The sequence below is a fragment of the Camelus bactrianus genome, chromosome X, assembly GCF_048773025.1.
Source record: "Camelus bactrianus isolate YW-2024 breed Bactrian camel chromosome X, ASM4877302v1, whole genome shotgun sequence".
In the NCBI taxonomy this organism is placed as follows: domain Eukaryota; kingdom Metazoa; phylum Chordata; class Mammalia; order Artiodactyla; family Camelidae; genus Camelus; species Camelus bactrianus.
In genome coordinates this window covers 89865929-89878323 of record NC_133575.1, presented here as the reverse complement: position 1 = coordinate 89878323, position 12395 = coordinate 89865929, and the positions used below count along the sequence as shown (strand labels likewise).

General features: G+C 37.6%; 1 protein-coding gene across 1 annotated transcript in view; it reads right to left on the bottom strand.

The window, feature by feature from the left end:
• Positions 1–1826: 1826 nt before the first annotated feature.
• Positions 1827–12395, bottom strand: part of HTR2C (5-hydroxytryptamine receptor 2C) — a 98602-nt gene continuing 88033 nt past the window's right edge. Inside the window, exon 4 of the mRNA XM_010956882.3 lies at positions 1827–5236. Coding sequence (XP_010955184.3) covers positions 4410–5236 — 827 coding nt within the window. The 3' untranslated portion in view covers positions 1827–4409. The remainder of the gene's footprint in view (positions 5237–12395) is intronic.

Genomic DNA, 12395 nt, shown 5'->3' with positions numbered 1-12395 from the left:
GAAGGGTGATACTTTCTGGTTGCATGTGTATTTATGAACTTATTTTACAGAATTCAATTTAATTTTTAAAGAAAATGAGGTGAAGTGGTATCTCTTCCCCTCCAAAGGTGCAGGGGGAATGAGTTCTATTGTAACTACATCACAGCCCAACCTTTCCCTCTGCCCAGTCGTCCTTTCTTCCCTTTCCCTGTGCAGATGGATCCTAAGATCACTTCCTAATAGATATCCTATGCACTTATTTCCACCTCAGAATTTAGATCCTAGGGGACCCATCCTATCTCTTAGAGCTAATTATGTTTATAAGTGTGCTACAGGTCACATAATATTTGAGAAGCACTCTGATGTCACCTACTCCTGTTGGCATTGCCTATAAAAAATACCTCTTTCTAATATAGTCAGCTCCTTGGGTGATATGTTAACATACCTCTAGGAAGACTATACAAGGAGAAATAGGGCCTCAACCATGGAGATTGCATTGGCTTAAGTGGGAGCTAAGGAACCATTTAGAAACTGTGTTTCTGCATTAAGCAGACACTTACTGCTGCTTGATGGCAAGAAGCATCTTTATCTCTTCAGACCACGAAGACCTTCCAGTGCTGTGGTATGGGAGCACTCCAGTCTTCCTCTGCCCACCTTCCTTTGCACTGTAGTAACAAGTCCAGTTCTGTGCCATCAGAAACTTCAACTTCTCTCCGTTGCCTTCTTGTTGGGGAAGAGTAGCCCCTAGTGTCAGTGGTACAAGATATTTCTGGCCACTGGCAGCAGTGACCCTGCTGTTTCAGTGGCAGTTCAACCTTTATCCCTTGACCCGCTCCTAGGAATCAACCTAGTCATACTTGCAAAGGAATGAGGCTTTCCTGCTTTTGTCTCAGGGAACCGAACTCTTGCCAGTAGGCTCACCCAGCATCAGGAAGGGATATATGTCGAAAGAAAAGGCCAATGTTCTTTGGCTCCAGGTGAGGAGGAACAGAGAGGCATAGTATGGTGATCCTGACGATTGTACAGGTATCTAAAGCCATTTGGGATGGAGGTAAGTTAAGGTGTAAAGTCACACTGTATGACTGAAGAGTGGGGAGTTGTAAGACCCATTTTGGCAACAGGAACAGCTAATACAGTGCCCAGAAATACTGAGGCTCGATACATATCTGTTGAAAGTAGAGTGGCCACTAACAACTGGGGATAAAGCTATCAACAGGATTAACACGGTCCTCCCTGTTCTTGGCTTGCTTCGAGTCTGGTGGGAATAAGATAGCAATGATAGCTATAGGAAGGGGAGCGCCTGGGCCACCCCAGGCCCCTGCTCAGGCTAAGGAAGGTAGGATAATTTGAGACTGCAGTTATTCTGCTCATGAGGAATCGGTGATGTTGCTGTTAATGTTACTTTTGTTGTTTACACCTCTTTTAAAATGTTTTTTTATTCTAATTTTTTTTTAGTGGGGGAGAGGTAATTAGGTTTACTTATTTATCTATTTTTAGAGGCAGTACTGGGGATTGAGCCTAGGACCTTGTGTATGCTAAGCATGTGCTCTGTCAGTTGAGCTATACCCTCCCCCCTACACCTCTTGTCTTTCCTCTGGTGTCATAGTCTTTGAGTACATGCAGAATTAATCAGAAGAGTGATACATTTACGGTTGTGTCTGTGAATTTATTTTACGGGTTCCAATTTAGTTCTATAAGAAAATTAACGGAAGTGATATATTTTCCTCTCAAAAAAAATGTCAGGGGAAAAAAAGACACGTGACATATTAGGCAACATTTAATAAATTTAATAAATTAATAGGAAGTATCACAAAAATCTGGAATGGATAACATACAGGAACCGGGAATAAGACAACACTTTGCAACCGCTCACAAAAGTACCACTTGATGAAGGAAGATTTACAGGAAATAATATAAGGCAGTCTGTTGCACGTGTCTTAAACAGATATACATATATAATAGTACATCAAAATGATTTATTTGACAATAAATTCACCACGTTTACACTTGTCACATGGACTTTAAAACATTTATAAAAGTTTGTAGATTTAACATTGAACTGTAAGATTGATATCCAAATGAGATACTTGTTTCATACCAAACTGCACAGAACTTACGAATAGCACACAATTTGAGGAAAATTACTGTGTTGGGTACTATTAAGTACTACTACTGATGACATAAGAATTATTAACAAATGTGCTATAAGCTATTATCATTCAACTTATTGCTAGTGCTTTTGAAAATCTGTGGTTTATATTTTATTTCTTTGTAAAACATGTGCTATGAGCTTGCCCTGATACTTCAGAAAAGAAATCAGATGTTTCCAGTTTTCTCTAATACTCACAATTCTTCAGATCTGAATGCATGGTCTTTTTAAAGACTGCTGAAGGATTTCAGTCCTTCTTAGATCACCTACTCTGCCTTACATTAATACAAATCGATGGATTTATGCAACATACATGGCATACATGCAGGATGCCATCTGTATGCGCAGAAGGCATGCTCAGTGCATGCTGTGTTTCTTCAGACATTTTCATTTCGCTAAGAATTAGATCATTTCATTCAATTTCATATAATTGTTTTAACATGCAGTTCATCTGAGCTAATAGGCAGGTAGACTTTACTTTCATGTTATATTTGGGCATGCTCAAGCAATTGACTGGCATTTGGCAGTGTTGCAAATCACGTAGGGACTGTATGAGTTTCCTCAAATACAGCAGCTCTCCCACTGCCTTTGTGGCAGACTGTTGGATTTATCTATGCTGTGTGTTGAGGACACACACCAGGGGTTTTTAGAAATTCAGATTCTGCCTCCACCAATTTCAAGATACTGAGAGGCACACTCTAAGATGCGTAAGTAACTGTCAGGTGTAAGGAACAGCATTATGCATTCTTCGGAAATTGATTCACAGTTGTGTGAAATGGACACACATGGAAATACAATTACTGGGAACACGTGTATACTCTGCACACAGCATAGACTTAATGGTCTGACTTTAGCAATGTTTGAAAACCTTTCACGGTTAACAAACTAGTAAAATGGTACTGAATTCTTAGAGAGCAGCAGGCCTACGAATGAAACGATGGCCAACACTTATTACACAACACTATATTTTAACAAAGATTGAAACTTCTGGTACATAATTGCAGTACAGTAAAGAGCTTGCCACTTTCACAAATTAGCCGCAGCCTTTCCCTGCACTAGAGAGTTTGGAAGGATCTGAAAATGAGATAAATTTTCTTTAAAATCCAAATGGAAACTCTGTATTTCTGTTTTTCCCAGAGTTCAGTAAAAGCTTCTTTTTAATTACCTTTTTTTTTTTTTCACATTCTAAGGGCCCAGTTCTGTAGTCCTTAATCAAGTAAAACTTTCAAAGTTTTGATCATCTATACTTCCAACACAAGTTTTACTCAAAAATGGACTGCTAAATTAGGTCCTATAGATAGAGGTACCATAATTAAGAAAATAATTTCATAAGGCTCACATGCTAATTTCACTTTGTGTGTAGCACACGAATTTCCAGGATTCTGAGATCAAAACCCAATTGATGTTGACTCCTGGATTGGGAAATAACTCTGGGATCTCGTTTCCCAGGTGAATCATGGAATTAGGTATTTACTAAGGACCAGAATGAAAACACTAATTCCAGTTAGCTTGTCATTATAATCAGAATTTGAATATTGTTCTTAAGAAGTGAAAAGGTATTATTGGTGTATATATCTCGTATCAGCCTTCCACTTCTGTAGTCCTGGTTAACTAGCTGCTATGTTAGAATACCACTATGTTTGGGGACAGACATTGCAGTAAAATATCACCACAACATTGTGACAATGTCAAAATTTCCCCTACATGTGACAACAAGGCTAAGTTCCGCCTTTAACTCACTAATAGGTGTGATAGAGTATCAGCAGGCAGAACCTATCTTACTGTATTTATGTGTGTAGATGAGCAGAGCAAGATTTTAAAGTGCATATTTACTGTTAACCTGGAAAAAAGATTTCACCGAATTTGTTCAATTTTGGTGTGGTTGAAATATAACCACTGTCACGTGCATCATTCTGGTCTCCTGCAAATGCCTCCTGAGATGAACATCAACATTTCCTTATGCATAAAAGAAAAAGAGAGAGAGAGAATGAGAAAGAAAGAGAGGGAGGGAAGGTGGGAGGAAGGAAGGAAGGGGAAAAAAATCAACATTTTTGCATCAAACAATCAAAATAAGTTATTCTCAATCTCTTATAAACAGTAAATATAGAACTCTAAATCTCACCATTGTAAGCATGATTGTAAAGTACAGGATTGCAAAGCTATATATAAAAACACTTTTTTCACACTGCAATATTTACATTAGTTATGACCGACAGAAGAATTATAGAGCAATTTCCTACATTGGTAGCTTCGCTGTAGGAAAAGACTGTGCTGCTCTTTCTTACACACTACTAATCCTTTCACTGACCACATTGGAGGGATTAACTGGGAGCTCCAAATTCTCAACTTGCATCTCTATACCGGGCTCTTTGTCATCAGCTTTCTTAATCACCGGTTCATTGGTGTGCCGGTAAATGTTAACGTTAAGCTCCCTCCCAGACAAAGCAGTGGCAGCAACTCTCGGGATCTGTCTGACCGGAGGCTTTTTTTCTGCCTTATAATTGCAGCGCAAATAGTTGGAGAAAGCCCTTCGGTAAACTTTGTTGAAAAGAGTGTACACCAGAGGATTAATTCCTGAACAAACATAGCCAATCCAAACAAACACATTCAGAAGCTTTTCCATGAGCTTTTGATTACAAGCCTTCTCACAAAGAACCGACAGAATATTAGTAATAAAGAACGGGCACCACATGATCAGAAACACAAAGAAAACGATGCCAAGGACTTTCGAGGCTTTCCGTTCGTTGTTGATAGCCTGCATGGTGCCCCTAGGCCGTCTCTCTTTCTTCTTTCTTCGGCGTGGGTTCAAATCCTGATTAGGGTTTGCAGAGTTCTCCTCGTCTGCGGCATTCCTCTTGCAGCACTTCAGGAAATCCAGGCTTATTCCCGGCGGTTCCTCGGTGTGGCCGTGCAGTAGCATCAGAGCTTGTCGGCGAAGGACGTGGATCGTCAGACAGTACGTAATCACCATGATCGTCAGCGGTATGAAGAAAGCTACGAAGGACCCGATAAGAACGAAATTTGGGTCATTCAGCACGCAGGTGGTGTTGTTGACGAACACCTTGTCCTCATCTCTCAGTCCAATCACTGGGATAGGAACTGACACACCTACAAAAAAGAAGTTAGGACGTGGTTACAGCATATTGAAAAGTTGGACAGATTTGTGCAATGACGTACATTCTGTTGCATTTCACGGAAGAAAACTTAGATCTGATGTTTGTTGAAAGCTATTCACAGCATAAATTGACAATTACATGAAAAGTGTAGCAGTACGATATCAGAAAATGATAGCTTTTTTTCAAGTTAGGAATGCCTTCTCTCCAAACTTCTGTAGAAGTATGGAATTATCATTATTGAGATAAGCAATTGCAGATATGGTTGTTCATAAGAGTGATTTGTGTCTTTTCTATTTTATTTCCAATTCTAGAACTGTCCTGGCTCATAGAAGGCACTCAATAAATATTTGTTGAATAAATGAATAAATTTACATCTGTACTCAATGACATCAATAAATCCATTGTTCATTTTTAGCATCTTCCAAATGCAATAAAAATGATATATCATCTAAAAGAGTAATAATAGCAAATCGAGGTTGAGATGAATTTTTAGCTGAAGACATCTGTTTCCACTCCCTCCTTTCCTGAGGAAAATGGTCCAGAATCGGAACTTTTGTCTGTCAGGCTTTTGGAGACAGGATCTGAGCGCTCTGGAGTTACTGGAGATGGAGAGGATAGTATGGCCCCCAAATGTGCTACATGGTTAGGTCTGACCCCAGTGCAGACATAAACTCTATGCAGAAACTGACTCTGGGCATAAGCAAGAAAGACAGAAATACAGAGTTGGAAGATAGAGTCTCCCATTTCTGTGTGGAATTTTGAACACTTTAGTTTTTTAAGACTACTGAGAGGTGGTAATCTAGGTAAGCATCTCCAAAAATAAAGAAGCTCACAGGCAGAAAATATCAACTAGGAGTTGGGAGCAGAAGGTGATCCTGAGCATAAGTAAGAAACCTGAACATTTTTGGAAATCATGATGGTAGATCTTGAAGATGTCCTACATCAATAAGTAGGGATAACATTGTGAGTGAAAATTAAATTTTAATGTTAATTTACCCTCTTTTGTGGCACAGGAAGTTGAAGCCTGGGAAAATTCAGGCTGCACTTTAGGATTCTATCAGAGATTATCATGAGGAATCCTGGGCTGGTGGCTATCTATCTACCTTATGAACTGTGAGAGGGGATAGAAGTGCCCTCTCAATGATCACTGCTGGCTTTAGGGAACACATAGGGAACAGTAATAAAGTTGAAACTGAAAATCCCTACAAGTTGTCTTAACACCCTCTGTCCGGTATGAAGTGTCTGCCTGGATGACCAAGAGGGAAAAAATGGTCAATATTTCTTTGCTAAAAGCTCACTGAAGATGTTGATTGGTATTTAATTTCTGGGAAGACATGAGGAACCAAAAACGCCTGGAAAGTGATCTCTAAGCTTTCTTCCTCTGATCCTGAATTTCTGAAATGACGGGTCTTTTTCTAACGAAAGACGCAGAGTGATGGTACAAGAAGCAGCGACAGGTGTGACTAGACTTCTTAGGATATTGGTACATGCCTGCTACTCTGAACCTAGCTAGGCATGCCACTCAAGCGAGCGAGAAAGGCTGTGAAGATTAGGAGAAACTGCAAACAGAAAGTATCCTCAGGGGGTAGGATAAAGCTCAGCGGTAGAGCACATGCTTAGTCAAGCACAGGATCCTGGGTTCAATTCCCAGTACCTCAACTAAAAATAAATAAACCTAATTGCCTCCCCCTCCAAAAAAAAAAAAAAAAAAAAAAAAAGAGTATCCTCAGGTAATACAGTGCAGGATCCTGGTGAACAGACCTTTGAACCCCAGATGGGAAGAGTGGCAAGTATCAGAAGGTATTATACACCAAGTTTGATGAAACGCTTGGAGGAATGTCAACAGGCATTTGGAATACAGAGTACAGCAGAACCACACAGTTACATTTCTTAAGAGTTATGAAAAGGGAGGTAAGGATGCTGCCAGCTTGTATTGCTAGAATCTTTATTCCAAAATTCATAAATGTGAGAGAATATCTAGAAAGAGTGTAGATCAAGCTTGCCTCAAGGAAGTCAGTATTGGTTTATCCTTCATGAAACGCTTTGGTGAAGGATTAGGCTGTAGGAAGGTTTCTGAAATTAAGGCAGCTAATATGGGATTAAGAAAAGAGGGAAAGGTTTCTTAAAAACAAGTCACTTACAAGAGAAAAAATTAGAGAACCTAAGATTAAGAGAGACTTAAAAGACCTATCAAGCAATTATAATATGTGGACTTTCTTGGGATCTTGATGCTAACAAACAAATTTTTAAAAATATTCATGACACAGGTGAAAATTCTAAACAATGACTGGCCTTTTGATGATATTAAATAATTATTATTCATTAATTTTTAAAGTGATGTTGATACTGTGATTATGTACAAAAATAGTTCTTATATTTTGAGATGTACATACTGAAATATCTATGGATGAAGTATTATGATTCTTTTTCTTTTTTGTGGGGGGAGGTAATTAGATTTATTTATTTATTTGTTTATGCTTTATTTAAATGTTGGTACTGGTAATTGAACCCAGGACCTTGTGCATGTTAAGGACACACTCTACCACTGAGCTATACCCTCCCCCAAGTATTATGATTCTGAGGTTTATTTCAAAATAACATGTGAGGGAGAAGTGGATGGAAGTATGGATGAAACGAGATACTCCACAAATTGATAAATTGTGGAGCTCGATAATGAGTACATGGGTCTTTATTACATAATTCTATCTAATTTTACAATCTTTGAAAGTTTCTATAACAAGAGATTAATATTTGAAAAATTGAAGAAGTTAAAAGGAGACATAGAGGTCCTTTCTGAAACAAAGAAATGGCTTTTAGACCTAAGATTATAAAAGTCTCCAAGATTTAGTACAACTGCTAACCTTGGAGGTGATTACTTCTAGAGCAAAAGTCTTGGTCTCCTTAGTGGAAACACTCATCACTTTGGTATAAATGTTGAGAGAAAGGCCATTTTCTGACAAAATGCTGGTAGAAAACTGTTATACTTTCTTAGGCTCCTACAGCAAGATCGGAGAATGGGCGTAGGGGAACAGCTCCCCTTCCAAAATTCCCTTCTTTCCTGCCCTCCAGCAATGTGGGAACTAGAGCCTGAGGCTAGAAACATGGTCTGGGGAACGTGCAATTCATTTGCATGAATTCTGACAAGGGTAGACATATCTACACTCAAGAAACAAGTGCTGGAGAGGAGATTCAATTCCCCAAGGAAATGCTGCACAGTCTTTTAGGCATTCCTAGGATATCTGAAGTTTCCTAGGGAAGGCCTCACATGCTGATCTTTAGGTCAGTGGGAGTCAGCATTTCTCAGACCCCAACTCTGGGTTGGTATTAGCTTACTTCTGTTAAAAGATTTATTCACTTTCCTAAGGGATTCTTGAGACTAAAAGTAGGCCTTGTCAAGGGACAAAAAGAGAGGCTAGCAGAGTGATCCCAGATGAGCTGAAGGTGTTACTGGATGTGAGAGGCCAGTTTTACCCCTGGCATCTATTTATATAATTTTATGTACATTGAGGGCAGAGTGATTCTAAAGCTGCCTTTTATTGAGGCCCTCTTATGTGCCAGGCGCTGAACTGTGCATATGACCGACATTACAGATATAAAATGTATTATCTCAATTTGATTAAAAACCCTACTACAGATAATATTTGGTGAAGTAGCTTAACGACTTTACCAAATCTAGATCATCATTAGTTTTGTTTTTGTTTTTTTAGAGACCATGAATGCAGTCAACAAAACAAGAAACTCAAGCTCTGAAAATATCTGAAAATTATATATAAACAATAGCAACAACTAAAGCAGCATTAATAACAATATCTATTACACAGATTATCTTATTCAATACTTCAAAAAAATTAAAAGTATATGTCAGCAGTTCTCAAAGTATGGCTCAGGGACCCTGGGGGGCCTCTGAGACTCTTTCAGCGAGGTTGCTGTTTCCCTTTTCCAACTATTTGTCTTTAAAATTGCATCTTGTTTATAAACGTCAACCCAAATGACAGACCACAAGAGGTTGAATGCAGGTATACATATGAGAATCCAACTATCTTTCCATAAAATGAAACATTAAAGAGATTTTCAAAACTGTAAAACAATGCCTGTCTTCTCTCTTAATTATTTTTGGAAAACGCAATTTTTATAAAAATATGTTACTCATGTTAATATTAAATGGGTTCATGATTGTTATTTAAAATGAACTGATTCATAAATATTTTAAACATTTCTCAGTTTTAATTTCTAATACAATAAATATCGATAGATATAATCCACATAAACAAAAGCTCTTTGAGGTCTTTAATTATTTTGAAGCTCATAATGGGGTCCTGACACAAAAGAGTTTGAGAACTGCTGTTCTATGTTAATGGATGAAGTTGTTTAAGCCCTGGAGAGGTAAATTCAGCAAATGTATGTAAAATCTTTCTCAGTATTTTAAATGTGCTAACTAGTGGAAATTCAGGCGATGTTATGTTGGGAAAACACAAACAATATCAATAATAGCAACTTAATACATGCATTATCTCACTCATTCTCATACAAATTATGAAAGGCACACGTTATTTGGTGAAGTTAACTTCAGAAGTTAAGTTAGTTTAGCAAGTATAATAGAGCAATCTTTGATACTTTTAAACCTTTTGATTTGGTGAAGGAGAGAAAGTGGAAATGAACTACCATAGAAAATACCAGGTATAAATAACAACAATTGTAATAATAATAATTACTTTTTACTGAGTGTCAAGTGTTTTATGTACTTTCATATATTATCCAATCCAGACAAAAAATACATAAAGAATTATTAACTAGAATCACTTAAGCTTTCTGAAATTAACCTCAGTAAATCTATATCATCTTCTTTAGAATTGTAGAAATAACAAAGATAAGTTATAATTCATGTTCTGCTGAAAAATATCGGATACTACTTCAACCAATAAACAGTCAAATATTTTGCATGCATTATCTCATTAAGTTCTCAAAAAGCTCTGTAAGGGTGATTATTATTTATTAAGGTTACTTAAACTCAGAGAGAAAAACTACGTTCAATAAACATAGAGAGTCTTAGCATTTTAAAAGCATTGAATTCAGTAACACCTTTTTATTAAAAATATGTGTTACTATGACTGCTACGACAGCTAACTATCATTCATTGAGTGCTTACTGACTTTGGTACTTTATCTGCAGTATGTACTTCACATGCACTATCTTATTATAACTTCATAAAAGCCATAACTCGGTGCAGCTGTTGAACTTCAGATAAGGCAAGTACGTTCCGGGAATGAATAAAGATGTTCACATTATTCCTTGAAGCCTTGAATTCAAGCAACACAGATCAGTTCTCTTCAAACAATCAGATAATAATGCAATATGCCAATTATTTGTAGATGTACATTTCTTTTAGATTTTAACATCTTGGAAAGTGTGATGCATCTTAAAGCTGATAGTATCTCAACAATCAGTGTTGGTCAGACAGCAGTTATTACATAGTTGCCATTGTTAGTGCATGTGTGAACCTGGGCTGAAAAACTCCTTTTGACATCTTCTGGCAAAATCAAAATTATCAGCGGCAAAATTTGCAAAGTGGGTATCAGTAGCATGGTAATAATTCACTGTGAGCAAAAAATTACATCATAACAGGTAAAGGGAGGGAACGTTCTACAGAAGGCATCCTTAACAGCATCAAATGTCACAGAGAGGTCTAGAATTTGAAATATTTCCTCTGTCTTTGAAAATGAGGCAGTCACTGGTGATTATAAAGAACAATTATAGAGGGGGGAGGGCATAGCTCAAGTGGTAGAGCGCTCACTTAGCATACACAAGGTCCTGAGTTCAATCCCCAGTACCGCCTCTAAAAACAAATAAATAAATAAGTAACCTAATTATCTCCCCCACAAAAAAATTTAAAAAAAAAAAAAAGAAAGTAAGATGAATTAACACTTCATTAAAAAAATAAATAAAGAACAATTATAGTGGAGTAGTCAAGATAGGAAACAAATTGCTGAGAGATGAATAATAAATGACATTATGATAGAGGAGAGAGATTATAAAATACATTTCCTGGAACAAACAGATTGACCAACATCAAAATGAAAACACAGATTAAGGGAATTTTTACTGAACTGCAGGGCTATCTCAGAGGTATCAATTTCATGAGTTTTTCACGGAGAGGAATTTTTTCAAAGACACCTAGGAGGACCACATGATGTCAAGTTGACACAAGCAGTCCCTTGCCTCACAGAGTAATAAGTAAGATCTTTAAACTTGGGAATTGACAGTAGAAGATGAAGGAACTATTTTCAGAGAACATGGAAGACAAAACAAATAGAAGCAGCACCATCTCTGTTCTCAGGTGTGTAACTGAGAGGTGGAGAGAGAATCATTTTGCATCCTTTGGCAAACAAATCAGTATGGGATTGGGACAGTGAGAATTTTAAGGAATTTGGAATCAGGTTGAGAGTCAACTTTGAATTTAGAGGCCTTTTTAACTTTGGGAAGAGTAGGAACATAAGCATGCATGAATGAAGGATACAGAGTAAGGAAAAGTTCTTAAAATGACTGTGAGGGAAGTTGAACTAAGAGAAGTAAGTTCTTTGTAAGCAGGAAAGCTTGAGAAGACAGTGCTTGAGGTGACAAGAGGAATGCCCGGGGTTTATAAGAGAAACTTGGATAAGAATTTGTGGAGAGGTGACTGCTAAAGAGAAATAGCAAGCCCCACATGGAGTCATCTGCCCTCATGACAGCAAACCAAGACTTAACTGCTTTCCTGATAGGCAATAGTGAGGTAATCTGCATTATAAGTCCCCTCCCATCACCTTTCCCCCAAGAGAAGATGACCTGACCTGAAACAATTAGTTATTTTCTTTTGCTGATAACTTATTTGCACTGCTCTCTTTTCACCTATAAAAACGTTCCATTTTGTACAATCCCCTGGAGTGCCTGTCTATTTACTAGATGGGATGCTACCTAATTCATGAATCACTGAGTAAAGCCAATTAGATCTTCAAATTTACTCAGTTGAATTTTGATTTTTAACAGTGGGGGAGGTCCAATATAATATGGCTGGGAGCTTGAGAAAGTGAAATTTGAGGTAACACTGAAATATGGCAACATTACTACTGAAGGGTAGCAGAATATGTCACCCCAAATTATGCCTCTTTGGTATAAGG